The 26,296-nt window shown below is 34.7% G+C and overlaps 3 protein-coding genes across 7 annotated transcripts; 1 reads left to right on the top strand and 2 right to left on the bottom strand.

Annotated features, from left to right (window-relative positions):
• Nucleotides 1-3,561: 3,561 nt before the first annotated feature.
• On the top strand, nt 3,562-7,895 carry LOC18032411 (tubby-like F-box protein 3). Of its 4 annotated transcripts, none has more exons than XM_024181203.1 (6): nt 3,562-4,174; nt 5,425-5,512; nt 5,777-5,906; nt 6,000-6,179; nt 6,345-6,831; nt 7,617-7,895. In XM_024181203.1, the coding sequence occupies exons 1-5, from the start codon at nt 3,875-3,877 to the stop codon at nt 6,814-6,816; spliced, it is 1,170 nt and encodes a 389-aa protein (XP_024036971.1). In that variant the 5' UTR covers nt 3,562-3,874; the 3' UTR covers nt 6,817-6,831; nt 7,617-7,895. The 4 variants fall into 4 exon arrangements, with proteins under 4 accessions (XP_024036971.1, XP_006419674.1, XP_006419673.1 ...); XM_006419610.2 differs by having other exon boundaries at nt 3,563-4,174; nt 7,706-7,895; XM_006419611.2 differs by having other exon boundaries at nt 6,345-7,895.
• A 350-nt stretch (nt 7,896-8,245) lies between these two features.
• LOC18032416 (inactive beta-amylase 9) lies at nt 8,246-11,048 on the bottom strand. Its single transcript, XM_006419608.2, has 3 exons — nt 10,602-11,048; nt 9,475-9,957; nt 8,246-9,369 (listed from the first exon to the last, which is right to left on the bottom strand). Exons 1-3 carry the CDS (start codon nt 10,863-10,865, stop codon nt 8,485-8,487), a joined length of 1,632 nt encoding a protein of 543 aa, XP_006419671.1. The 5' UTR covers nt 10,866-11,048; the 3' UTR covers nt 8,246-8,484.
• A 6,450-nt stretch (nt 11,049-17,498) lies between these two features.
• On the bottom strand, nt 17,499-23,358 carry LOC18032419 (probable serine/threonine-protein kinase At1g54610). Of its 2 annotated transcripts, none has more exons than XM_006419607.2 (8): nt 22,714-23,358; nt 22,331-22,615; nt 21,896-22,213; nt 21,099-21,326; nt 20,009-20,109; nt 19,453-19,567; nt 18,528-18,962; nt 17,499-17,840 (listed from the first exon to the last, which is right to left on the bottom strand). In XM_006419607.2, exons 1-7 carry the CDS (start codon nt 23,089-23,091, stop codon nt 18,645-18,647), a joined length of 1,743 nt encoding a protein of 580 aa, XP_006419670.1. In that variant the 5' UTR covers nt 23,092-23,358; the 3' UTR covers nt 17,499-17,840; nt 18,528-18,644. The 2 variants fall into 2 exon arrangements, with proteins under 2 accessions (XP_006419670.1, XP_024036568.1); XM_024180800.1 differs by having other exon boundaries at nt 17,499-17,837.
• Between the last annotated feature and the right edge of the window lie 2,938 nt (nt 23,359-26,296).

Here is a 26,296-nt window from a genome sequence, read left to right as displayed (position 1 = left end):
ACCATTTCGCACCCACTTGCCACTGAATTCACTGTGTCATAAAGACAGCTGGGGATTCCAGCCCAGGAACCACCATCTTCACTTTTCCTAGGCAGCATCGCCGTCTCCCTATCCGTATCAATTGAGATTTGAAAGGTGTAGTATTTCCTTCCTTCGCGGTTGGAATATTATTAAATAAAACCTTCCTTGATGCCTTCTTCTTTCTGGTCTTTTGTTGAAATCTGATATAATGTTATATAACATGAAAAGGAAGGAAAGATCCTTTTCCCTAACGCGAGGGAATAAGAGAATAGTCAGTTGGCTTCTCTTTGATCGGCAACTTATCACATTTACTTTGATATCTCGGTTGGGGTAAGAATAAAGCAACGAAGGATCTGCTTCTCTGATATAATTTCCTATTCCACTTTTTTTTTTTTTTTTCTAAACCATGAGATGGTCTTGAGTGGCCTTTAATTATGGGAGCTATCATAATTCAGATTAATTTTTGCTCGCACCGAATCGATCCGTAAAGAATAAAGTGTTGGCTAAAATGATAACTGCATAAGAGAACGGGCTTACATTTTTTATTTTTTTTAAAGAGTGAGAATACCGAACTACTCATAGTCTCACACCAACCAACTTTGATTCCATATTTATTTTTTAATATAACATCTAACTCCCTGCTAATATTACAAATTAGGAAACAAGAGAAATATATTCATATTTTATTACTACTGACGACTGCATTTCTTCTTTAAAAAATTGAAAAGAGAAACGAGGACCACCTGATTAAAAAATTCCACTATTTTATTATAATTACATTACATGACTCCCCATTACCAAGCGTACCTCGTTTTGATTTGATTTATTAATCCACCCTCACGTTTATACCAAATGAATATCCCACTGTCGTACTGGACAATGGCATCCGCTCTCTGGCTGGTTGGTTGCCGTATCGTTGCCGCAATTTGATTTGACAACGCAATTCAAAATCTAACACCACAAGCAAACAAAAGAGGAATGCTACTCCCTCTGTGGGATCTTCTCCTGTGTACGTTTTAGTCGTCCTCTGGTACATAGACCATACATATATCTGTATATCTATATGTACATTTTCATATGTGTGTTCAAAAGAGGAATCAACTACCAACAAAATATTGGCTTCACTAGTAATGAAGTCCCCTTAAGTAACTTGATTGAGTTTGCTCTCCAATTTGAGTTGCAGAAAAATCGCATTTGTTGGAAGAACATGTGCCTCTCAGTTAGAGTGAAAACTTCTAATTTAGGTTGTGGTACGAGTTTAAAAGTATCTTCCACAGTTAGAGCACTCCTCAAGATACCTCGTGGTAAATAAAAAAGAAAAAAGAAAAAAAGAGGAATCAAGTATTTAATTTCCACTAGTCCCCTTAATTTGACTTAACAACTTTTAAAACTAAACATATGGACTACTAGTACTAATATTGGCACATAGATTTTGCACTTTTGTCTTTCCTGTTATGGTCGCTGGCTGCTGGGAATCGGATGTTTCGCGGTCCATCTCCATCCAATCAACTGTGGTTCGGACATCTGGGATCCGTCGTCAGGTTTACCGCCTGAGAGAGAAGGGGACAAGACCACTTTTGATAAAAAGATTAAGAAGACAAATCATAAAAAATTAAAAAGCAGAGTATTAGTAGATGTAATTGAGGTTACATCGGTGTGGGGCCAAGATTCCTAATCACCTACTTCTCTTTGGTTTTTTCGTCAAACAAAAACGGTTGGTTCACTTCATTGAGACTTATCACTTAAGCCTGGTCTGCACTGCTTTGATGAGATTTTAAGACTCTGCATGTCCTACCGTATTACCAATCATTATTGGAAATTATGAACTACAATTATTTTGATTGAAAGATTACATTATTATATTATATTATATTATATTAGAATAGAATAGAATAGGTTAGAATATGAATTCAAAATAAATTTTACCTAATATGTTATATTATACAAGTAACGATAGATATTTTAAATATTTTATTTCAATTGAGCTGTTGTCATTTATTGAGTGATTGATAATTCTTTATAAGATTTAAATGAATCAATTATGTGTTCTCACTAATCAATTGATGAATATTACATTATTTTAGATAATTTTTTAAATAAAAAATTTAAAATGTGTGACACTACTCCTATTATATATATTAAAAAATTAAACATATGAAAGCATAACATCTGTAAAAAAAATATCAAGCGTCCATGCATGCAAAGATCCCAGTGAAGGAAAACAAAATTAATTTCATGAAAAAATTAACATAAATCTCTTTATCATATGTATTTAAGGAAAATTTATAAAATATTATTTTTCTTTTCTTATTTTAGTAGTTAAAAATTAATATTTGAAATATAAATGTACTAAAGTAATTTCAGCTGACATGAAAGTCACTCACTCTATGCAACGTTGATCAGTCGTAATTGTTTGTTTAAAGCAATTGATTACTTAAAAATTAATATTTTAAATATTCGAAGATTTGCTATTAAATAAAAAAAAAACTTGTAAAGCGAGCTATTATTCTATAAAAAATTTTATTTTATTTATTGACATGGCATTACAAACACAAAGAATATACACATATACATAGAGAGAGAGAGAGAGAGAGAGAGAGTAATAGCATGTCAGTCAGTTCAATCTTCAATGTTGTGCATGTGTCCCAGTCCCTTACCGTCTCCTTTGGAATCATTTAAAAGATTTTCGAATAATTGATTTTTTTTAATTTCTTAATTTAATTTAATTTAATTATGTTAATTTAAAAATATAAAAAAGAAAATAAGAATAATTATGAAGGCACCTTCTTTTATCGGTTTGCAACTATATCTAGAGTTTCTTGAAGAATTCAACTAAAAAATGAGAATAATCATGAATGAGTCTTATTTTATTTTACTCTATTAAGCTCTTGGTATATATAATATTTAAATAGTAATTTTTAAAATAAAATTCAAGTAAAATAATTTTTTATACAATATTGACATAAGTGTTGTTCGTGAGTAATGACACCACTTAGCCACCAATAATAACACGATAAATGTCGCGATTGGGGGTTAATGGCTGAAGCCGTGACGAGTTGGGCTATTCCACTACTAACAACATGACGTGCTACTAAGTTATAATGAGATGAAGATGAGCTGGGTGCTGACTATGCCATGAATATTTTTGAAAAGATAAGTGAATCTGTGAGAAAATGCCTTGAGAGTTTGATTTGTGGACTATAAACTTGTGGGATTGTGGGTACATGGTTGTGGTTAGATTTAAATCACATTAAAGTCTTTATATTAATTAATATTTGTATAATTTGTATAAATATTTTGATATTTATTATTCACTAATATTTAATAATTTAGATTTTATTATTTATTTACTAATATTTTAAAAAATAAAAATAAAAATTAAACATTAAAATGAAAAAAAAATCAGAAATAGAGAAGGGATGGAAATTTCACGTCATTACCCGTGATTCCCCAAATAAAAATTTAGAAAAAAAAAATCCTTATTTCTTTTCTGCATAAAAAATTAAATATAAAATCGTCCCCCTCAAATCCGCGAATTGGGAAAATCTCCCTAGCTCTTGTCCATTTCCACCATCCCCAATATATATACACTCAAAAAGTTTTTTATTTTTTTTATTTTTATTTTGTAAAGAGAATCAGTGGATAAGCCAGTGAAATTAATAAATAAATGCCCCTACAGAGGTTATAACAAAGCACAAGCACAAGCACTGCTGCTCTCGACCCTAATCTCTATCTGAATTCTCATCATCTCTCAAGTATTCTTCAGTCACCCATCAACCTCACCAACAAATCATAAAGCCTTCTCAAAATAAATAAATATTGAAATTAGAATTAAATCTCGACGGCTTCGTGTATGACAATAAAAAGCATAATTCATGACATGATGTGGCGGAGGTCGCACCGCGTGGTCGGCGACGCGGCGGACCACGACATGGCCGGCGGCTCTTCTCCTACGTGCTGCTGGGCGAACCTGCCGCAGGAGCTGCTGAGAGAGATTCTGGCCAAAATCGAGGCGGCGGATAGCGCGTGGCCGTCACGGAGAAGCGTTGTCGCGTGCGCTGGAGTTTGTCGGAGCTGGAGACAGATCACTAAAGAGATTGTCAAAGTTCCTGAACTTTCCGGTTACTTGACTTTCCCCATCTCCGTCAAACAGGTAGTTCTAAATTTTAATTCTGCCGTATTGGCTGTGCTTAAATTCAAATAAATATTCCATTTTTTCGGTTTAATTTAAATGGTGAATTGTAATTGAATCAATTTTTTTTTCTGTCTTCCAAATAAATAAATTAAAGCTTATTTATTTATTTTGGTAGTAAATCGTTGAAATTGATTTAAGTTTGTTTGCTTGAAACTTAAGTTTATGTTTGGAATATTTCTATTTGCTTTTGTGATTTTTTCCCCCCTGCTTATGAGGTATGTTTTAGGACATGATAATTGGTTTATGTAAGTATTTTGTTTAATTGAAATTTCCATTCATCAAAAAAAAAAAAAAAGTATTTTGTTTAATTGACACTAATTATGTCTACAATTAAGTGTGAAACATGTTGGTAATTCTGGAAGTTGAAAAGTGCTTATCAAAATGTGTGTTTCTCTTGTGGGTCTATGAACTAACACTTTGAAGGTGTTGTGTTTTTATTTTTAATGAAACAAATGGTTTTTTTATTTTTTTATTTTTTGGTTGTGGATATAAAATATGTTCTGGATAAAAGTTGAGTGCGTGCTCATCTTTGCCAAATTGCCTCAATGGTTGATAAGCTTCTGGTTAATATTTGCTGTGTTTTTTGTTAAAGGCACTAAGGCAGTTCTAGACTGAATTTTAAATCTTTTCATGTCCCAATCTGAGAATTGCATGGGACCACTATTTAGATTCAGACAATTTTTTAATCATTATGAGCTACATGTGGGAACTTTCTTGTAACCATCGTTTTTTTTTTCCAGTAGTGCAAGCTCTTTAGGACCACTGTTAGCTTTAGTAGTTCTGGTCTACTCTGATTATTAGCCTCTGCTATTAATAAAATGTTTGTTGTTTTTCTTTTTTGTTTCACTTGTTTTTTAAATGCATGTTGTTAGTTTGGTTGTGACTGAGATTGCAGTGCAGTTTCCACTGAATTAGTGGTAATAGTGACATATCTCTGCAGGCAAGAGATCCCTTACAAAATGATGTCAGTTACATCAAACTACAGAGTTGCACCAGACGAGCACAGAGTTGTATGAGGTAAACCACACTTAGCTTGTTTGGTGCAACTCTGCGGTTGACGTAACTTACATGATTATGTTAAGGATCAAGGCCCATCTCTGCAAATCATATTATTCTGACAATTTTTCGGTACTGAGTTTCATGATAAGGTTGTTGTTTAGAATATTCCTCTAATGCATTGCGAAATCGTGTGGCTCCGTATCTTGCAGCCTGGTCCAAGGGATTATCTCCTCCAGTGCTTTATAAAGCGAAATCGGTCCACCCAAACATATCACCTTTACCTCAGTTTAACTAATGGTGAGCATCGTCTTAACATGGGTTTCAAAGCATTGTTGTTGGTACTTTTTAAGCTTCTTGTAAACTACGCATAAATAGAATTAATTGTTTTTGGTTAACCTAAAAGTTCTATCAAAAGATAGCTGCATGTTGTTAGAATTGTTTTTGTTTGATTGCCATTTTGCTTTTTAATTTGAATAAGTGATTAGACAAGATGTGTCATAACCTTTCTTCTTTCTGTTCTGGTTATGCATTAACATTTTGATAATCTTGTCTCTTTGGCAGCACTAGCAGACGATGGAAAGTTCCTTCTTGCTGCCCGCAAGTGTAGACGTGCCACCTGTACAGATTATATTATCTCTTTACATTCTGATGATATGTCAAAAGGGAGCAGCACTTATCTTGGGAAACTGAGGTAAGCTATAATTGGGTTGTGGCATGTGCAAGTGTGCTTTAAGGTTGTTTCAAGGGGTTACAATTTTATGCTTGTATGTTTCTTTTTGGCTAGATCAAATTTTTTAGGAACCAAGTTCATAGTCTATGATGGACAACCTCCCCATGCTGGAGCCAAGATGACAAGAAGTCGCTCCACAAGACTAGCAAATTTGAAACAAGTTTCGCCTCGGATCCCTTTTGGGAACTATTCAGTTGCTCACATCTCATATGAATTGAATGTGTTGGGTTCCAGGTATAAATTTGATTTTTGTCCCTTACTGTTACTCAGATGTAATCAAGAATCTATAAATTACTATCGGATTTTTGTTAATCAATTAAGCCAATTGAATTTGAAAATACATCTGTGAACTTTTGTAGGCCAATTAATGCTTAAAATTTTTTATCATATGACAATCAGGGGTCCTAGGAGAATGCAGTGTGTTATGGATTCCATTCCTGCCTCTGCTATTGAATCTGGAGGAGTTGCCCCCACACAGACTGAGTTTTTGTTTAGCAATGCGGATTCCTTTCCCTCAATCCCATTTTTCCGATCAAAATCAAACCGCTCGGAGAAGTTCCTATCAGGACCTTTGGCCTGTCAGAAAGATGGGGCACTGGTGTTAAGAAACAAGGCTCCCAGGTGGCATGAGCAACTCCAGTGTTGGTGCCTGAACTTCCACGGACGAGTTACAGTTGCTTCAGTGAAAAACTTTCAGCTGGTAGCCTCTCCGGAAAATGGACCAGCTGGTCTGGAACATGAGAAGATCATCCTCCAGTTTGGAAAAGTGGGAAAGGATTTATTTACCATGGATTATCGTTACCCAATCTCTGCATTTCAAGCATTTGCAATTTGCCTTAGCAGCTTTGACACTAAGATTGCTTGTGAATGATACCTGGCCTTTTAGGTTTGTGCTTACTCATCTGAAAATGCATGCATGCACAAGAACATAATAAAAACGGCTTATATATATATATATTAATGAACTTGCAGGTGCTTTTGTGATTAGTATTGAGTTGCATGTTATGATTGAGATGATTCTTTATTATCTTTGAAAATGAAATAAAAACAAAACTTTGTAATCTGCCTGGTTTGAAAAGTTGATGCTGCAACCATGTGCTGCACACTTGGTATCATTGCATAGACTTTCCAGATGATTGCAACAATTGAACTTTTATGCATTCTTGAAGCATTTCTTTTAGCATGGTTATTTGTTGATTAAACAATTCGGAAATCAAGACAAACCAGGCACTACAGTGAGACTTGAGTTTGTGAGATGGTAGTTTGGGGCATGATAACTGAACTTTGCATCTTTATGAATTATGAAATTCTACTTTAATGAATTTCATCTATTCTGTCAGATCATTAAGCGATGCCTCTATTGATATGATATATTCATTACTAACCTTGCATTTCTCAAGTACTCTCTTTCTGGTGGTCAGAACAATGTTCGTTTTTGGTAAATTCTGAACAGAATCTTCATTGGTTTACATGTGTATATTGCTCAAAATTTTCCAGTTGATGTATTATGCATGTCTATCTGTGGTCAGTTTATTTAGTTATTTAGTTTTAAAAAATTAAATCTAAATGAAAAGAATGAAGATGAAATATCTGCCTTGTGTGACGATTATGAGTAACTGACAAAGATCTCAGATGAGTATTACTTCGAATATATACTCTTTTGGCGTGCAGCAGTAAGTTTGGGGATGCTGTAGTAAGTTGCTGAACAATAAGATTTGCTTGGGGATTATGTTGTGATGATTTTGGCTTCCTTATTGTAGATGAGATGCGATGCAACTTCAATGATTTGGCTCAAATTTGGACGGTCGTCCAGTTGTGGAAGAAATCAGGATTTTATTGGAAGTCTAGAAAATTGGAACCTAAGTTATCTCCCTTGCTCTGTAAATTCATCTGGCGATGTACATAGTGACAATATTTACTTCAATAAATGCATTTTTCTCGTTTGTTTTACTTCAATAATTTTTCTTATGTCTTGGGATACTGAAATGAATGCCAATTTGATCTTCGTAAAACAACTAATTCAAAATGGCCAATCCTATGCTCAAGAAGTTTTGCAGATTGAATAAAAAATTTTAGTTCTTTTCCCTTGTGTGAAACAACTTGTTCGAATGGCCTATCCTTTACCTATCTGTATTTGACCTGCAAGGGGATTTTGCAGTTGCGAACGTAAACTTGGGATTACTGTGAGCTACAATTTTGCTTATTTATCAGCAATATCTGTGCTTGTAGAGAAGCATAAGCATCTAGCTTTGGGCATTTTATTATACGCAAAATCTTGTGCTGGGAGGCAAGACCAAATATGAAAACAAAGTAACCCCATCTTCTTGCAAAGGGGAGGTTAAACAACTTGCCCATATATAATTATACGTGCATTACAAAGAGAAACCTTGAGGTAAATTTGCTCATACTAGCAGTTTTAATTTCAATGTGAAGTACAGGTATCCTTAAGCTACTTTTGGTATGCTCGGTCCAATACATTCTTCTCTCTTACAATGACAGGCAAAATACATATTTACACCATTAAAAATGCCTACTCTTACTAAGCAGCTTGCACTTGGATATTCATGTTTGCATTCGTATGTACAGATTCAGTGACTTCTTCCTCTACTGGTAGATCATCGCCATGCAATTCGAGTTGATTGAGGTTCCGAACAAACTTGGTGAAAGAAGGGAAATGCTCAGGTGAAAAGAAATATGCTCCCATTCTCTGATAAGTGAACAAGTCCACTACATTCTCACCAAACAAATTTTTCTTCATTTGCTCAAAACCGCCAGGAGCTCCTGTAACTGATGAGTTCTGCCCAGAAACCTCGACACCATGTTTATTGCAAGCTGTTCTGATTTGGGCAAGTAATGATTCAGGACTTGAGAAGGACTCGCGAGGCTGGTGCTCATCTGAAAGGTCCATTCCCGGCAAGATCATTTTGCAAGAATTCTTTGCAAACATTTCAGCAACCGCAGCATAGCCATCTCTCTTGGCTGTGTTATAGAAGCCAGCTGTCAGTTCAGAAGGATGGGATCGAGTTTTGTACCATGAGTGAATGAGTGGGATTTTTCCATATATTGACACTCCAGTTTCGCCAAAAGTTGATGAGGCAAGGGAAAGAAGGCAATTTCCATGAGAAATTAACTGACTTGAGTACCAGGAAAGGAAAAAGTCACCATAGGGAGACTCCCAGGAACCACCATTATCCTTAAAGAAACTGTTTGAGTTAGGTGACTCGTCATAACTGGGGGCATCATGGGGACCACGGAGTCCCCATAAAGGATTTCCATTTGCTTCGGCATGTTGCTGAAGAAGGTTAAGCATGTTTCTGTCACAACACTGGAATTCTCCAACTCCAGGGATTTTGCTACTTTTGGCTAGTCGGTGGTGAGATGGATACCGAAGTTCACCATCTGGTCCTAGACCCATCGAGATGCCCTGCAATGAATCAAATTGCAAAGTAGAAACAACGTCAGTATCCCGTAAAAGATGCAAATCTAAGATAGTATGTACTCGACACTGCTTGAAATCGAAACTTCTTACCGTAATTGTCGTGCCCATGAAAGGCTTGAACGAAGACTTAAAGCTCTCGCAAAATTCTTGGTACACTTGAATTGGAGTTTTCCCATGAAGAACTGGAAGATCATCAACAGCCAATGATAGGCAACCTTTGAATTGCTGCCCTGACTGATCTGTGTAAAAGATGCTTGATTGGGACTCACCAATTTGGGAGACCCAATCGGGGAGCGGAATTTTTGGCTGTTTCAAAGCATGGAAGCAGAGTGACACATGAAGCTTGAGACCTATTTTTTCAACCATCTCTGCAACAGCAAGGTAGCCAGACCAATTGTACTTTCCCATGGCTTCCTTCTCTGCTACTCCCCACCAAACTGGTAGCTCAACGCCTTCCACTCCCAACAGCTTCAAAGCTTTAAGTCCAGCTGCAATAGCTTTTGCGTGGTTCACTGTATTGGCATCAGAAACTGTATCCAAGGGAAGCCCAACGAATAATCTTACAGCATCAAGCTGCAACGACACAAGAACTACTGTTAAAATCAATCAAACAGAATCTATGAAAGAGTGTCCTAAGAGTTTAACAGAATTTGACGAATAAATTACTCGTTTTATATATTGCAATCCTTTCGTTGATTCGTTCCCCTATTGTTTGCATAACTTCCAACAAGCGATAATCAGTTTTTTATGAGTTCAGAGTCTGAGGTCATCACAACTGTAATTGTAATTTCTGTTTTATGTCTTATTCATAATAATTAATTTTACTTTAGGACATGTTTACTGACGATTTTGGTTAAAGATCAATGTAACCCAATCCAATACTAGCTAAAATAATATGATTTATAAAGCATGGAACCTGGAGTTACCTCAAGATTAAGCTAAACCGAAGTAGAGGTTAATAAATTTGGGTTACGGTACCCACTTATACATAAAACATATATTCGCCATACAGGAGACACATCTGAAAATTTTCTATTAAAAACACAAGCAAGCACCAAAATCAAACAAAATTAAATTCATAGGACCAAAAGAAATTTGATATACTTTTCTCAGATATATATATATATATATATATACACACATCAAGCTCTGCAAAGTATTGCTAGAATTAATTTTTTTATTTAAATAAAAAGTAAGGAAAAGAAGAAGAAAATTACCGATTTGGGTCTGGCAGAAGATAAAGGACCCGAATCTCTGTCGGATGGGAGAGGTTGAGATTGAACAGAAGCTTTGGTGCAAAATCGAAGCTGAGCTTTTCTCAGATTTGCACTTCGGTTTTGACCCAGAAAACTAACACGGTTAACGAACAAGACCTTATCATCAATCTTGTTCTTGTACGAACAACAAACCCTCGAGTCTCTGTACGGTAGTCCCGTCTTAACAACATTAGCCTGAGAATTACCCATCAGAGAAGCCTCCATTTCCAATAATCACCCTAGCTCTGCGAATTAAACGCAATAGAAAGTAAACTTTTTTGACTTGTGTTTTGGAAACGGAGAAGATGATGGGCGTGTATTTATAGAGAGAGTCAGAGACAAGAGGCGATTTGTCTGCTGTTTGTTTTCTGGGATTTGAACGAGGAAAAAAATGTTGACAAATGAGAACAAATAACGACGTCTTTGAAGAGGATAAAAAGAAAATCAAAGCTGCTTCTTATTCGACACGTGTCCTGTTCTGGAGCTTGCCAACTCTCAGCCGCTTATCATTCCTTAAAGAATTAGTCAATTTTGTGTGATTATCTATTATTATTACGTGGTGTTTGTTTGTTTAAGGATGTTAAAAAAATAAAGAAGGGATATTAACAAATATAATAAAATTTTAATAACTAGAATAAAGGGGGAAAAAAAAAACAACTCCCCATAGTTCTAATGTCTTGAAAAAAAAAAAAGATAAAAATTTAAAAAATAACTTTAGCTTGGGTTCTTTAAAGGGTAATTTTTAAAAATCTCCCCTGAGGTTTGGGCTTGTTGCAAGTAGATGGCGAGAATTGATTTATTTGTAAAAAATCTCCTACCGTCAGTTAATTTTAACATTGACCGTTAGTTGACTGTGCAAAGACAATATTACCCTTAATAATAATTTGTAGACGGAAATAACTAAAAAAAATCAAAATTGTTGGCTATTTTACCATCTTTAAATTATTGATATTTTCTTAAAGTTCCTACAAAAAATATAAAATTAAAAACTTGAAAAATCCTCTTTAAATTATTGATATTTCCTTAAAGTTCCTACAAGAAAGATAAAATTAAAAACTTGAAAATGAAATAGTCATAATCTTTACCTATGATATTGTAAATCTTTGGAATTAACAATGATAAAATTGTCAAAAAATAGGATTTGTGCTTTTCGCGCCAACAATTTTAGTTTTTTTTTTAGTTATGTCAGTCTACAAACTATTGTTAAGGGCAATATTGTCTTTGCACAGTCAACTAACGGTCAATGTTAAAATTAACTGACGGTAGGGGGTTTTTTACAAATAAACAAATTCTCACTATCTACTTGCAACAAGCCCAAACCTCAGGGGAGGTTTTTAAAAATTACCCGTTCTTTAAATGTCCTTGTGATCTGAAGTAATTTTCAATGGTAAAATAACAACACCTATAATATTAAGGTACTGTTTATTATTATTATACTAGAAAATAGAACCGCGCTTCACGCGACTTTGAAAAAAGAATTTAGTATTATCTTTTTTTCTTACTTTACATTTGATGAAACTGATAGAAAATATGAATTGATTTTTTTTAAAGATGAGGTAGCCTTATAAAAAATAAAAATAAAAAGCTATTAGCCAGCAATACAAATAAAGAAGCAACGCAAGACAAAGAATAAAATGAGAGAATATATTATAGAGTGATTTTATTCATTCCAATTGTGTGTGTACAAAACAAAAAGATAAGCTCTCCTTTTATAGTTACATAATCACTCCATGAAATTAATAAAAATTTATGGATCATAATTCTTTGTGAGATAGTGGGAGTTATAGGGAAGCTAAATGTTGCTAATGGGAGATACTGGGGAGACTAAGAGATATATGTTATGAACATCTACATTTATTTTAATAAATTCATAACACTTCCCCTTGGATGTTCATTGCAAAGAATATGTCTCATTAAAATCTTTACATAATTGTTATTTTGTAATAACAATCAAATTAATTATGAGAAGATGAAAAGCCAAATCAAAAAAAAAAATCTCTATTTATTAGATAATAGAGAACATACAAAGAAGCAAAATGGTGATGCCACATCACCTACTCAAGTCCTAGCTTTTTATATATATATAGATAGATAGTGTTTGTTTATGTAAGGATTTAAGACAAACAAATAAATAAGATATATTGAAAAAATAAAAATTTGGAAAAAATAAGAAAATAATTTTAGCTTAATTTTTTTAAAATACCTTTGTGGTCTCATTAATTTTTTTTAACGATATTAAAGTTTTAGTGGTAAAATAATAACAGTTACAAATATTATGTGGTAAAATGTATTATCAAAAAACGTTACTAATTAATTAATATATCAAAAAAAATTAACTAGTACTTAATAATATCCCTTGCTATAATTATAAATAATATATAAAAAAATGAAACCACTTATTAGTCGGGTAGTCTGAACTACATAAATCAATTTCGACAAATTAGGATATTGATTTTATGTAATAACTTATGCCTTATCTTTATTGGATTTGATATATATATATATATATATAATTAATTTATTTCAATATGTGTGGCTGAATCATAATCATGTATGTCACCTTGGCAATCGGCATTATGCTTATACTATTCATAAAAGTGGTTCATTGATCACATTGGTATCTTTTGTTTAATGTTTTAATTGAGCTTCAGAAAAAAAAAAAAGAGTTTTATATTTGTGGTTAATTACTAATTAGATTTTATTAATCTATAAAGTGGGTGTAACCGTGCATGGATGTTTGTTTTGGATAAGATTAACACGTGTAAGGTAACAATACTACATTAAAATCTAATTTTAATCAAGTGAGTGGGGAGCATAGAAAAACATGCGAATAATTTGTCTCTCTATTTCAATTTTCATTATTTGCGATTCGATATTTGTACTCTTCCAATGCTAATAGGCCACGGCTATATAACACTATTTTCATTCCCTATTTAATGAAGAACAATTAGAAATTTTAAATAAAAGAGCTGTAAATATTTTATTAATTCCTTGGATAAACCTAGATTGGGCGGTCGGGGTCAACAGAAGATTCATCATGAGTGGATATGAGAGCGAGCTGAGGTGGAAAGTAAGGGGGGGGGACCCCTTTCAACTCATCAAACCACAGAATTTGTCTATTTTTAAAAAGAAAAAAAAAGAAAAAAAAATACTTAATGATTAAGATTTGGATTGGGCTGTATGCTGAGTCATTTCCAGGGCAGGATTTTTGGTGTTTTGTTTTAGATTCTCTGGCTCTTTCTGGCTACAGCCCGCCCGCCCGCCCGCCACACCGCGGATGGGAAATTTTCACCAAAAGATTCATTCTTTGTATTTTCTGGCATGCAATTGGATCGAGCTTACGTGTTCTCAAGGCATTCAATCAAAGCACATGCCTGCCGCTTTTATTTATTTATTTATTTTTAAAATAAAACTTTGGCAGCGCAGTTGTGTAATTGAGTTTATTTATCAAATGGACCACTTGATGATTGAGGTTTTGGTTGGTTTTGCATTTGCTTGAACGCGTTTGTTTGTGCTGCCTCTCGGTTCAAATTCAAGTCAATCTAAGATAAAGGTAATTACCTGTAGTAGTACAATGCAATTACGCAACAGATTTGGGTTTAAACCAAATTAAATGAAGTTAATTATTCAATTGAAAGGTGGGATGTGTGTGTCGAATCATAAAATAATGTCACATTGTTCGAGTGGACGTGCTTGCTTTTGTTTTTTTTTGCCTTGTATTCCATGTGGGTGGCGCCACCAAATAGGCAAATTGATTTAACTAAACGTGTGTTTGAAATTGGATTCGCGTAACTCTCAATATTTCAAACATTCAATCACACAGAGTGCGTCCGTGACATGAAAGGAGGAATTTCGTGTTAAGATTTGGTTGGCCTAAATTCCAATTGCAAAATAACGACCTTTCACTTTACATATCTTGAAATTTCGGTGCATTATTTGGCTTTTATTTTACCTTCAATGACCACTGGCCACCCAAATCTTCTGGTAACAACTTGAGAAATCATCAATTTTCGCTTTCTTCTTTGTTGATAAATTGGTCAATTCCCCCTCCCCCCCCAACAAAAAAAAGGTCAATTTAACTACAACCATGAACAAGAATATATATGTATTACATGGCATGATTTAATTAAAATTATCATTTACTCAGCTATATATCATAGTTTTTATCAAGTGATTTTTAAGTTGCTTTTTAGCAGTCATTTTTAAAATAAAGCTAATTGTGGTTGAGACATAAAGAATCAAAGCCATGGGTTTGGGACTTTGGAGGACTTTGTCCATCCTTTATATTTTATAAAATAATAATAATAATAAATCACTTATATATCATCTAATAACACAAATTTATTTATTTTGAAGTTATAGGACACCAAATTAGGTATAAAAAATTAAAAAAATTAAAATTTTGAAAGCTTGAAGAAGAATTCGATTACAGTACATGGTGGGGTTAAAGTTTGAGAGTTAAGACCAAAAGATTTAGGGTGTGTTTGGTATCATTTTTTACTAACCATTCTTTATTTTATGAAAACATAAAAGTGTAGAACTTGTTTGATGGATGCTTTTTAAACCATAAATAAAAAATAAAAAAAAATTCTTGATTTTCACTTTCTCTTTGAAAATATAGAGAGCGCCAAATTGGTATTCTCTTTTGTCATCACGGCTTCCACACTTTCAATGCAATAATTACAATTAAAATCTGGTAGGTTCCACATATTTGTTAGATAAATAGTTTATTTTAATATAATAAATTTGTAATGAAAAAAACTGCTATGCATACGTTAATAAAAAAACTATATTATTAATAAATAAATAAATTTAGCATAATTAAAATAAATAAATGTAACAATCAATAACTAAGTCTTAAAATTCTCATAACTCATTTAAATACAAAACTAATTTCTTTCAAAACTTAGGAAATTTACAAAATCAACGGATGATATTTTTCTTAAATTTTGACTAAATTTTTATTTTGAAAACATATTAAAATTAGATACATATATTATAATAATGTAATTATTGAAATATAATTTTAAAAAATATATATACCAAATAAGTTTTCATTATTTTTTTCCTAGACAAATTACCAAACGTATTTTTACAGTTTTCATTTTCAGACATTAGTTTAAAAATAAACTACCAAATATATATTTATTTTTATCAAAAAGTAATCATTTTTATTCTATAAAATAAAATAAAAAAACACAACATAAAAAACGCACTCTTAATTTGTCCATGAAGTAACTGTATCTTGCCCCGTCGTTCTTTCGAAGGCATAGAAGATTCATTGAATGCTGATTTCAATACTTGGATAGTCATAATAATTGTAGGGACTGTACAGTTGGTACAGTTGAGAGCAATCGAGTTTCATTCCGATGGACAGTTGGCGATAGATAAATGGAACCATATTGAATCATTGATGCCATGACGATTATGACTTGTGTTATTATATAATTTATCAAAAGTTGTGGACCCATCTAAAGCATAACCATTAAGTGATTCCCTCATGCGTGTCCCACCAATAAAGAAAACGCTGGTCGGCTGGTCCATCAATATCAAACTGGGACGCTGAAGATTATGACATAAAACGATCCTACTCCATTTTCTCATCTGGATAATGTAGAGGCACTGCTTTATTAGCATAAAAACGTGTCGTTTCGTAATAAGCAGCTTGAAATCAGGGAGCGGGGCCAGGTGGCGGTCTGTCCGGAGGACCGGGAGGCGCAGGTGGGCCATCAAGAGGAGGATTTGGGCCCAGTAAGAGGCACAGCACTAACGGGTCCAAATGGGCCGACAGCGGCTGGAGGAGGAGCTGCTGGGCCCACGGGACTGGGAGGCCTTTGGGAAACCTCGAAAGCTGTATCGTGTCCAGGCTGCAACAGACCACAATATGTGTTCTTTACCCACTGAAGTCTGAAACTGCTTAAATTTTTTTTTTTTTTAAAAAGGAAAAGTTGTATCAACATTTCGCACCAAGGCCAATGGGCTTGTAGTCCATTGGTGTGCCCATGCCCTCAAGGTTCTCATTGGTGTGCCTATACCCTCAACAATCTTGAGGGCATGGGTTCAGGTCCCAGCGCAGGATCATCGTTGGGACTTGTCTCCCAGTATAATAGGAGTTAATTGGCTCTCCACATTAGAATATGATCGATTTCCCTTCAATAATAGTGAGGGCAAATCTCCCTCCAATTTAGTAAAGATTGATATTTAGACTGTGCTGTAATAAAATTATTCAGACAAGTCCCGACGGATTTTTTATTGTAAATATCAGGATTGTAATATATAAGTGCATATATATATATATATATATAAAACATTTACGCACCAAGAATATATGCCATCAAAGAAACAACCAAGAAAACCTGTTGGCCGAGTATATGGAACCAGAGGGACCCAACCTCCAGGTGGTCTCATTTATTTTTCAGTTAGTTCACCCCATCACTGATGGTGGCATGCTGCCGCTCAGAACGTAGAATAGCAAGCCAACTACTTTGAGAGTGTAGAACTTGTTTTAGTTCCAGAGATTTGGGTGAAAACTTGGGAGTCTGGTGTTTTGACAGTGTGCAAAACAATTTATAGGAGCTCTTGCATAGGGTTCGTACAGAGGAACAGTATAAAGTTAATGGTTAGCATTGCATGGTACCTAAACCTGCCTGTCAAATAACCCAGCGACTGATCTTCTTCAACCTACCTTTCTATATGCCCTAATCTTTAACGAAATAATCAATATGAACTCAGCTTTGCCTTGGGTAGGGCCAAATAACAGATAATGAGATAAAGAAAAAGTGAAAAGCCAAAAGAAAAAGTGGAAAAGATTAGTGAAACCTTTTGATGATGCACTGTAAATCAAATGAGACGAGTGAATCAAGAAATTTCCTGAAAAGGAAATTGGATTGCAATTGAATGGGTGGAGCACCCTGGACAATGAACGTTAGTATGATGGAAAGTAACTATAAGGACCCCATGAGAATTGACAACATAGGAGTTTGGTCGTTCACAGAATCATCATGTTACATAACCAAACACCACACAATTACATTGTCATTACCAAACACAACTGCTGCTCAAATTCTGAATCAGCCCTCTACTGGGAACCAGTCTACATGTATCTCCATCTTCACCAATCTTCCCAGCTATTAGAAAACACAATATCTGAAACATAAATAATCTCCAGCCTGTACTTGTCGTAAGAAGGAGCCTTCTCTACTGGGAAAGGCATTGAACAAGACATGAGGAATACGCAGCATCATACAAGCAAAACAACATACATGATTTTAGTTTGACAATTTCCAGCAACCAAACAGTAAAATTAGATCATTCAGTAAAAATTGAGCCACCATAACACCATTTGTAACATAACAAATACTTCTACAACTTAAAACCCCTGATATTCATGATAGCTTTCAGAATATCCATCGCATGCTTGCATTCAGATTTAGCACAAGATCGGATATAATCCATTCTTTTGAATAAATTTCACTTGATAAAATGAAAGAAGATTCAGAGTGGCACCGTATAATCATTACATTAACAGGACAAGCCGCAAAAATATTATTGACGGTGCCAGTGGAGAATGTCAAAACGGATAATCTTTCTATGCTAAACCAGAAACAGATGGATATGGTAGCCTGTGAGCAATTTAGAATGATGAACAAGGAGAGGGGAAAGATATAGCTTACTGAGTTTTGACAATATTGTATTTGTCAAAATCAAAGAAAATAATTGCAAAACTAGATCAGGGTTGCATGACAAATTTATTTAGACTTTTCACTAAACTAAATTTAGAATTCCAACACAAAGGAATAAATGTAAAACATATACAATACTAGCTCAGCTTCTCAGATACAAAAAAAATAAACAAGGGATAAGAAAAATGAATACAAGATATTTTACCTCTCCATACAATTAACTGGCTTCCCGGGCTCTGGATTAAAGAAACACCGGATCAGCAGTGCAGCCTCATGAATAGTCTTACCAAAAACAGATTTTATATTACATTCTTTCTTTCTTTTAAAACCGTGAAGAATTCTTATCTTTCTGTAACTCCTTCTTTGATGACTTTGAGTGCCCATGTCCATCACCTGTGGTGTGTTTCTTTCTCCTTGTGGCTCCCACGGCCGCTGGGTCCATCAAAGGGCCCGACCAAGTTTGGATAGGTGCCTTCGGATATGAGAAATTTGTTGAACTAAAAGGGACATCAGGAGGATCAAACACCGGATCAATGTGGTGTACTGAAGCCAAAGGATAGCCAAGTGTTCCATCTTGGTGGGGAGGAGGAAACTTCTCACTTTTACTCTTTGCATTTGCATGTGTTATTAGCCGCCGCCTCTGTTTGAGAATTTAACAAAAAAAAGGCATAAATCTAGGTAAAGCAAAACAAGTTGAAACAACTTAAACAAATAATAATAAGAAGAAGAAGAAGAAGAAGAAAAATGACTCAAAATCATTCATAAACAATGTCCTGAGTGCATCATAAACTTGATCTAGTCCACCACAAAAAATTTTTTTGTTATTTTGGAAACTAAAATATCCAGACGACATAGTTCTAATGGATACAATGATAACCATGTTAGTTTATGTGATTCCCGTCATGCTAAAAATATGCATCATTTATGTTAACAAAAAATAATACATCATTCAAGAGCAAAATTTTCATTTTTGAAGATGAAATTCACTAAAATGACAGAATGCACATAATTACCTGGAGAAGTTATAGATAGAATATTTATTATTAGACATCAACTCAGCATTTTCATCTTTTCAGATTAGAAAACATAAGCATGGAGGAAACGGGAAAGATGCAACTTATCAGACGTACATCAAGATTGGCTTGCAGCTCAGCATTGGCTTCTGGAGCAGGCATTGCCCTTGCAGCCCGATCGCGTGAACGTGCTTTCTTAGCTTCAGCATTAGCTTTTCCAGCAGCTCTCAATCTACAATCATGACAAATATATCAGGTCAAAGAAGTGGAGAGAGGGAATGATAAAAGATAAAGAGAAGATACTCAAGAACTGGACAAACGGTTGAAATTGATAAGAGAGAAGAACCCGTGAATCAGAGGGATGGGGTATAGAAATAACCAGAAGGAAATAACAATGTGGTACTCAATGTAATCTCTTTTATTTGTTGAAGAAGGGAAACAGCTCATGAATGAATCAGAACCATAATCATTACCAGTCATGCAGTTTTTGGGGGGCTGGGGAGAGGAGGGGTGAGGAGTCAAAGAAACATTAATTTCTTTTCCTAGAATGATAAAACAACTTTAAAATAAAACAAACAACACTGCTAAGTTAAAAAATGGGATATTAATTAAAGCGGAACATCTAAATTGATCAGAAAACAATCAGAAGCTGAGGATATTAGAGATTATCAACCTTCTAGCTTCTTCATCGCGAAGTTTAGCATCCATCTCTTTGGTGGGAGGATACTTTGGAAGGCTAGAAGGGTCGCAAGCATAAGGCTTTGTTGTGAAAAACTGCAAAATAAGTTTAAGTATTGATATTTATGACAACTGGAAATATATTCAAACCAACAGAAGTCCTCATGAATTACATCTAAAAGAAGAATTCAGAGCTCTTATTTGTAGCCAAAATAAAGCTGCATACTCAGCTTCAATCAAAATACCCGAGAACAAGAATAAATATTACTAATAGGCCTGTTTGTGAACGATTCAAGACAGGATTTGTCAGTAAGCTCATTCGCCAGTTCAACATGAATTTCAGGGCCTATCACTTCACTAGCCTAACCAGAGAAATCTTTATCTCGAGCAGGCACATAACAAACAAGGAACACCATGTGTTTTTGTAAAAAGAACTAGACAAAAATGATTTTGATGAAACTTAATAGTGTATATATGAGAGAGACAAAGAAAATTTGACTGTGTTTACAGTAATAAAAGGATCTACGTTACATCTATACAGGTACAAGCTGCTAAAATGATAAGTAGAGCTAACAAATTTGCCATTTAAAATAACTAAGAAGCATAGTCAACAAGGAAGCCTGATTAACAAAAGTGGAGCCAAAGGACATTCAAGCCAACAATAAACAAATCAACAAAAAACTTTCTGAAATAACATCTTAATTATTCCCTAAGCCTCAAAGATTTTTAAAGTATAATGCGTTCAACAAAGATTTCTGTATATTTCAGCATGAATGAAATATATGTTTGCGTAGAAATTCCAATTATAACAACATTATATGCTTTGCCAACAGATGCACATTTATCTATGAGCTATAACTGATCTTCAGTTCATATGTGATATATAAAAACTCATGAATGCATTCTGACCAATAATGAGTAATGACAAAACATTTTACAACCCAGATTATAGTCACCTCAAAATTTTGCAATTGTTTAGAGTTTGTTATTACAGAGTAAAACAGCTTTACCAGCACTAATGTCAAAGAGACATTAACAAAGACAGAAGACATTTCAAAATATGCTAGAGGCATGTAAAGGCTCACTTCACTCCTCAATGCAGCAGTAGCAGTTTGGCGTTCAGCTGGGTCAATTGCAAGAAGGGTCTCAATTAGCGGCAGAGATGATGGTGGAAAGTCTTTGAAAGTCTCTGCTATGCACCTTTTGTAAGACTGCTGAGGCTTGAATATGGTTGCATGGGGCAACTTTGACTTTTTCCAATATTCTTCAGAAGGAGAGCCACATAATTTGAATATCTTGTGTAGTTGCTCCACCTATGTGACAAGCAAGACAATTAGCAGCAACACATAAGTGTTCCCAGTAAAATTATCAAGTTTAATTTAGTTTCCTTGGTCTTTTATCTTAGTACTCCAATACAGGAACACCAAGAATTCAATAAACTGAAGAATACTTCTCTTTCTAGCATAGCTGAACCAGCAAGACGAGAATGCAAAAGGTGTTGCGTTGCATGTATTTTACACTACACCTAAGCCGATGTTTAAGTTTTAACAATCTAGTCCATGAATGTAAGCTCTCATGTAGAAAATATTTGGTAAAGCTTTAAAATGGATCACCCATCTTCTTTTGACATTCAGAATTTAAAAACTCTGCAAAAGCCAAGTGAGATGCTATATTACTAGAAAATTATTACTTTGATGCAGATAAGTATGATGCAACAAAGAAAGCACAAATAAAGTAACTGCATCACACACACACACACACACACTAATGTATCTAGATCAAAAGAACATTGTGCTGGGAGGACTAAAGCACTAATGTACCTAGATCAAAGTACATTGTGTTGTAAGGACTAAGGAGTAAGTAATCAAACATTTTAACTTACCTCTGTGCGACCAGGCATAATAGGCTTCTCCGCCAATAATTCAGCTAGAATACAACCAGCACTCCAGAGGTCCACACCCACACCATAATCAGTGGCACCAAGTAGAAGTTCAGGGGGTCGATACCATAGGGTAACCACCCTACTAGTCATAGGCTGCTTGTGATTAGGATCAAAAAAGGAAGCTAGCCCAAAATCAGCAATTGTAAGAATTCCCTCATTGTCAATAAGAAGATTTGATCCCTTAATATCACGATGCAGTACATGCTGATTGTGACAGTGCTCCAGGCCCGATAATAGCTGGTGCATATAACATTTCACCTGCCATGTCCACAAAGTAAGACACCCGAAAGCGCAGATGAAGATTAATTAAAGTCACTCATAAACCATTGCAGAAATAAAACAAGCCCTAGCAAGATAGCAATTACTAAACGATACCTGTGCTTGAGTGAACTTTATCGTCGGGCTGGCAGCAAGACCAGCCAAATCATGCTCCATATACTTGAACACAAGGTACAAACTACAGGACATCCTCGACGTCACTAAACCTTCCAACTTGACAACATTTGGATGATCCAGGCGCCGTAAAATCAAAATCTCCCTAGCCATGAATCTCACACTCTCAGGCTCCAAATTATCAAACCGCACTTTCTTCAATGCCACAATTTGCCCGGTCAATGTATCCCTCGCTTTATACACATTACTATATGTACCTTGCCCAATCTAATAACCAAAACATGAACAATGGAATTTAGTTACTAAAACATATTAAATGTTCTAATAAAAAAAAAATCACAACAAAATTTCATTATTATAACTACCTTATCGAGCTTCTCAAAAGTATCGGCACGGCGCGGGGTCCAACCGCTTATAGCTTCCCCAGCAACGGCAGAGAGCCAGGAGGGCCATCCGGCTGCCACCTGTTCACCGTGAACGTGCTTCGGGGGGTTGCTGAGCCGCGGATTGGGCTTCGAAGAGCGCCTCTTCTCTCCTCTAGGCCGTACAGTCGTCGTATCCTGTTCATTGTTACTATTACTGCTTTCTTTCCGATGATTTGCTCCGCCGTTGCCGTTTCTAATCTCAACGGCCTCCGCCGCCGCCGCCGCGGCCGAAACCTTTCTGTCAACCCTAACACTTCCCTCCTCTCTCCTCCTCTCTACAGCCTTCCCCGAAAATTCTCTCGCGAACACGCATCCCATTTTTTCACCAAATCAAAACAAAAATCTCTCATTTCTCACAACATTTTACCAATTTTAATTTTTTCCACTCAAATAAGGTGTAAAAAAAAAAAAACATTAATTAGAGAATGTGCATGGGATAATTGAAGACGGAGAGTAAGACCTAGCTTTTTTGAGACAAAAGGAAAGTGAAGTAATGATTCGGAGCTGGCCACAATTTGTGGCACAGTCAAAAACAATATATGAGCTATAACACACACAACCCCCAAAAACAAAAAAAAAAAAAGGCAAAAGCAAAGAGAACAGTAAAAATAAAAACTTGCTTTCTGATTTGATGAGGAATTAGAAAAATATTTAAACGTAAGATTATCACCCGCAAAAGAATGTCAAAGAAAGAGATTTTGATGTGTTGTGTGGATCTGTTTTTCTACTTTTCTACTCTTTTGTAATTTTTTTGACTCTCTCTTCATCACCAAACCCGACACTGTAGTGCAACAGTGCTGTGGGGGCTCTGCCTCCTCGGGGCTTGTTTCCGTGCGGAAGCTTCCACGATTTGTCTTCTGGAGGCAATGAGGAGCTGCCACGTCGGTACGTTTCACGTGGGCTGAATGCGATTAGGTTTTTTTTTTTTGTTTCTGTCGTGGCTTAATTTGATTGGTTTAGTAGGTGGTGTTCCCCCATTGAAGTTTATTAAACCGAAGTTAGTTTAGTCCCCGCCTGCTCTGGCTTGCTGACTCGGGGGACTCCAGCTCCCGTTGCTCAGTTTACTAGATGCAAAGTTTGCTATCATCCAATCAGATTCCTGTAAATTTTGTAAAGTACATAAATTAGTTTTTTTCTTTTTCTTTTTTTGGGTTGGGTAATAACAATTATTGGATTGCTTTGTTAATGTTCTGTTTAAGTTTAACAGTTGAACAAGGGAAAAATACTGGGTTCATTCATTGGTTTTGCCGTTTTGGGATAAATTTGAGATTGTTGGATTGCTAACATTTTGAGATTTGGACCGAATTTTATTTAACTATGAATTATATGAGATCTGAAGATATTCACGTACTATTTATTATGGGTTAAAAAGTACATAACCGTTAAAATATACCCTCAAATAATTAAAATCACTTTTTTTTTTAATTATGGCAAACTGCGTGCGGATGTGCTGAAACCAATATCCCCATTAACAATGCATTTCGTGCATGCAACATCAAATTCAAACACAAGTTAGGGTAACACTCTTCAGTAGAGCGGTTCTAACTTTATATTCTCTTGAATTACTGAGAATGATCCTAACTTAAATAATTTTTTCGCGGTTTTTAAATTTTACACTAGTATATATAATAATACATCATAAATTAGATGATAAAAAATAGAAACTTAGATGAATCTTCGATGAAAATTTTTGAAAACTTAAAAAGAACCAAGGGTGTCGTATCAATTTTTAAAAAACTTAAAAGAGTAACCGTATGAAACAATGTTATAATGGAGTTATCCTCTCTAATATGAGTGTCTGTAACATAGCATTGGCCTAATTTTGATGCCAAGGAATGAGATTTTGAAAAGCATGAAGAGCCAGGCGTAAAGGAAATTGACAAAATGAAGAAACAAACCGTCTAAAATTCGGCAGCAAAATTAGGTAGCGTGTGTGCGTTAATGTCAGCGAGCACTCGGGGAATGTCTTTTCGTTATCTGACCGATCAACTTAGGTGACACAACATTTCCACTTGGGCCATGCAGAGTGGACAAAAGTGATATTCATGTCTTGGAACTCTATGTAAAAGCTAAAGTGCCCATTTTTTTATTTTACATTAATCGAAATTAAGCACTTAAGATTTTGCCATCAAAGAGATCTATTTACTGTTAATTATTCGTTCACGGTTCACTTAATATGAGGATTTGTTGACCGACAAAATGCTCATGGAATTGCTTCGGAAAGTAGTCGTACGCATACGCACTCCAAAAAATATTATATATCTTCTTTGAGTGTGCTACTTGCTTTAATCATAATATAGAACCCTTATCTAATATCTCGAAGTTTGTTGGGTTGATAAATTCTACTAATATGGTAATATCGATATACCTTTATTTGAGTTATTGGTATACGATTGTTCCTATCAAAAAGAAAAGTTAAAAATTTTTATAAGAATTGAATAATTATTTTGTAAATTTTTGTAAGTGTGAGATAGATTTTTATAAGTTGTTCCCAATTAATTGGCTGATGGAACTTAATTTATCCTCTATAATGAAGGGAAGTGGTTCGACCTTTCTTAAAATTCATTTACAAGCTAAACTTATATTTACATTTCATATGAGAAAGCTTGATTTTACTCCAATATCACTAAATAATTAATTTTTAATTTGTCCCTTTTCTTTTAGAGTATTTATTTGAAATTCAAGAAGGTATGAAAGAATGGGGGGGGTATAAATTTTGTAAACCATCATCAAGGACCCCGTAGATTTGGATTGGAAATGGGGACAAGGATAGGAAAACAAAAGTTGTTAAGGTAGGTGAGAGTATATCATGGAGTATACTAATCTTGTCTTTCAATGATGTCAATGTATTTGGAAGTAGGTTTAGGTGAAACAAATTTGACAACTAAGAGAGTGATGTAAGTGGAGAGTAGTTAGTTGCCTTGCTGGCTTGTACTCTAAAATTTCTAATTCCGAATGTTTTTTTTTTTTTTTTTCAAATCTGATACGTACGTTTCAAGACTTGCAAGCATTGTTCTCTACCTAACAATTGCAAAATCCAGATGCCTCCTCCCCATTTGATGAGAGAGGAGCCGGGTGTTGTTTTCTCACCCCCCACGGATAACGAAGGCTGAAATAGACATTGAAAGCAATGCGCTTTTGGTACATTTGCATGTAATTTGAGGGGGTATATTAACTTATAATCCACTGCAATTAAGCAGTTGAATACAGCGAGTGAGGGAATAATTGCGTACAATTATGATCTAAAATTGAGTGTATAATTTAATTTAATCAAAGCCACACACATGATACGCCTAAACAGTGTTAAAGTTTGAGTAAAATAAGTAGTAGAATGATGGCATGTAATTACTTTTTATTTTAAATGTATACCATCGAATAAGACGAATGACCAAAAATTTATATAAAAAAAATTTTGAGTTAATATAATATGAAAGCTTATTCCACAAAAAAAAAAAGAAAAAAAAAAACCAATATAAGAAGCTAGGCCCAATGGACGAGCACAGACTAGGCCCAGAAATGCAAT

The sequence above is a fragment of the Citrus clementina genome, unplaced genomic scaffold (genome assembly GCF_000493195.1).
Source record: "Citrus clementina cultivar Clemenules unplaced genomic scaffold, Citrus_clementina_v1.0 scaffold_9, whole genome shotgun sequence".
NCBI classification, from domain to species: Eukaryota; Viridiplantae; Streptophyta; class Magnoliopsida; order Sapindales; family Rutaceae; genus Citrus; species Citrus x clementina.
The sequence above is the reverse complement of the archived record's forward strand: the minus strand, read 5'-3'. Positions and strand labels throughout refer to the sequence as shown.

Bases quoted from the DNA above. Each gene is read 5' to 3' on its own strand.
- LOC18032416 (XM_006419608.2), bottom strand. From the start codon at position 10,865: ATGGAGGCTTCTCTGATGGGTAATTCTCAGGCTAATGTTGTTAAGACG. The intron at 9,958-10,601 runs GTAATTTTCTTC...GTGTCGTTGCAG, and splicing joins CTTCTGCCAGACCCAAATCG to CTTGATGCTGTAAGATTATT. The intron at 9,370-9,474 runs GTAAGAAGTTTC...GATTCATTGCAG, and splicing joins TCATGGGCACGACAATTACG to GGCATCTCGATGGGTCTAGG.
- LOC18032419 (XM_006419607.2), bottom strand. From the start codon at position 23,091: ATGGGATGCGTGTTCGCGAGAGAATTTTCGGGGAAGGCTGTAGAGAGG. The intron at 22,214-22,330 runs GTATCGTTTAGT...TGGACATGGCAG, and splicing joins TAAAGTTCACTCAAGCACAG to GTGAAATGTTATATGCACCA. The intron at 18,963-19,452 runs GTACGTCTGATA...ATTCTCAAACAG, and splicing joins AGCTGCAAGCCAATCTTGAT to AGGCGGCGGCTAATAACACA.
- LOC18032411 (XM_024181203.1), top strand. From the start codon at position 3,875: ATGACAATAAAAAGCATAATTCATGACATGATGTGGCGGAGGTCGCAC. The intron at 5,513-5,776 runs GTGAGCATCGTC...TCTCTTTGGCAG, and splicing joins TTACCTCAGTTTAACTAATG to CACTAGCAGACGATGGAAAG. The intron at 6,180-6,344 runs GTATAAATTTGA...TATGACAATCAG, and splicing joins TTGAATGTGTTGGGTTCCAG to GGGTCCTAGGAGAATGCAGT.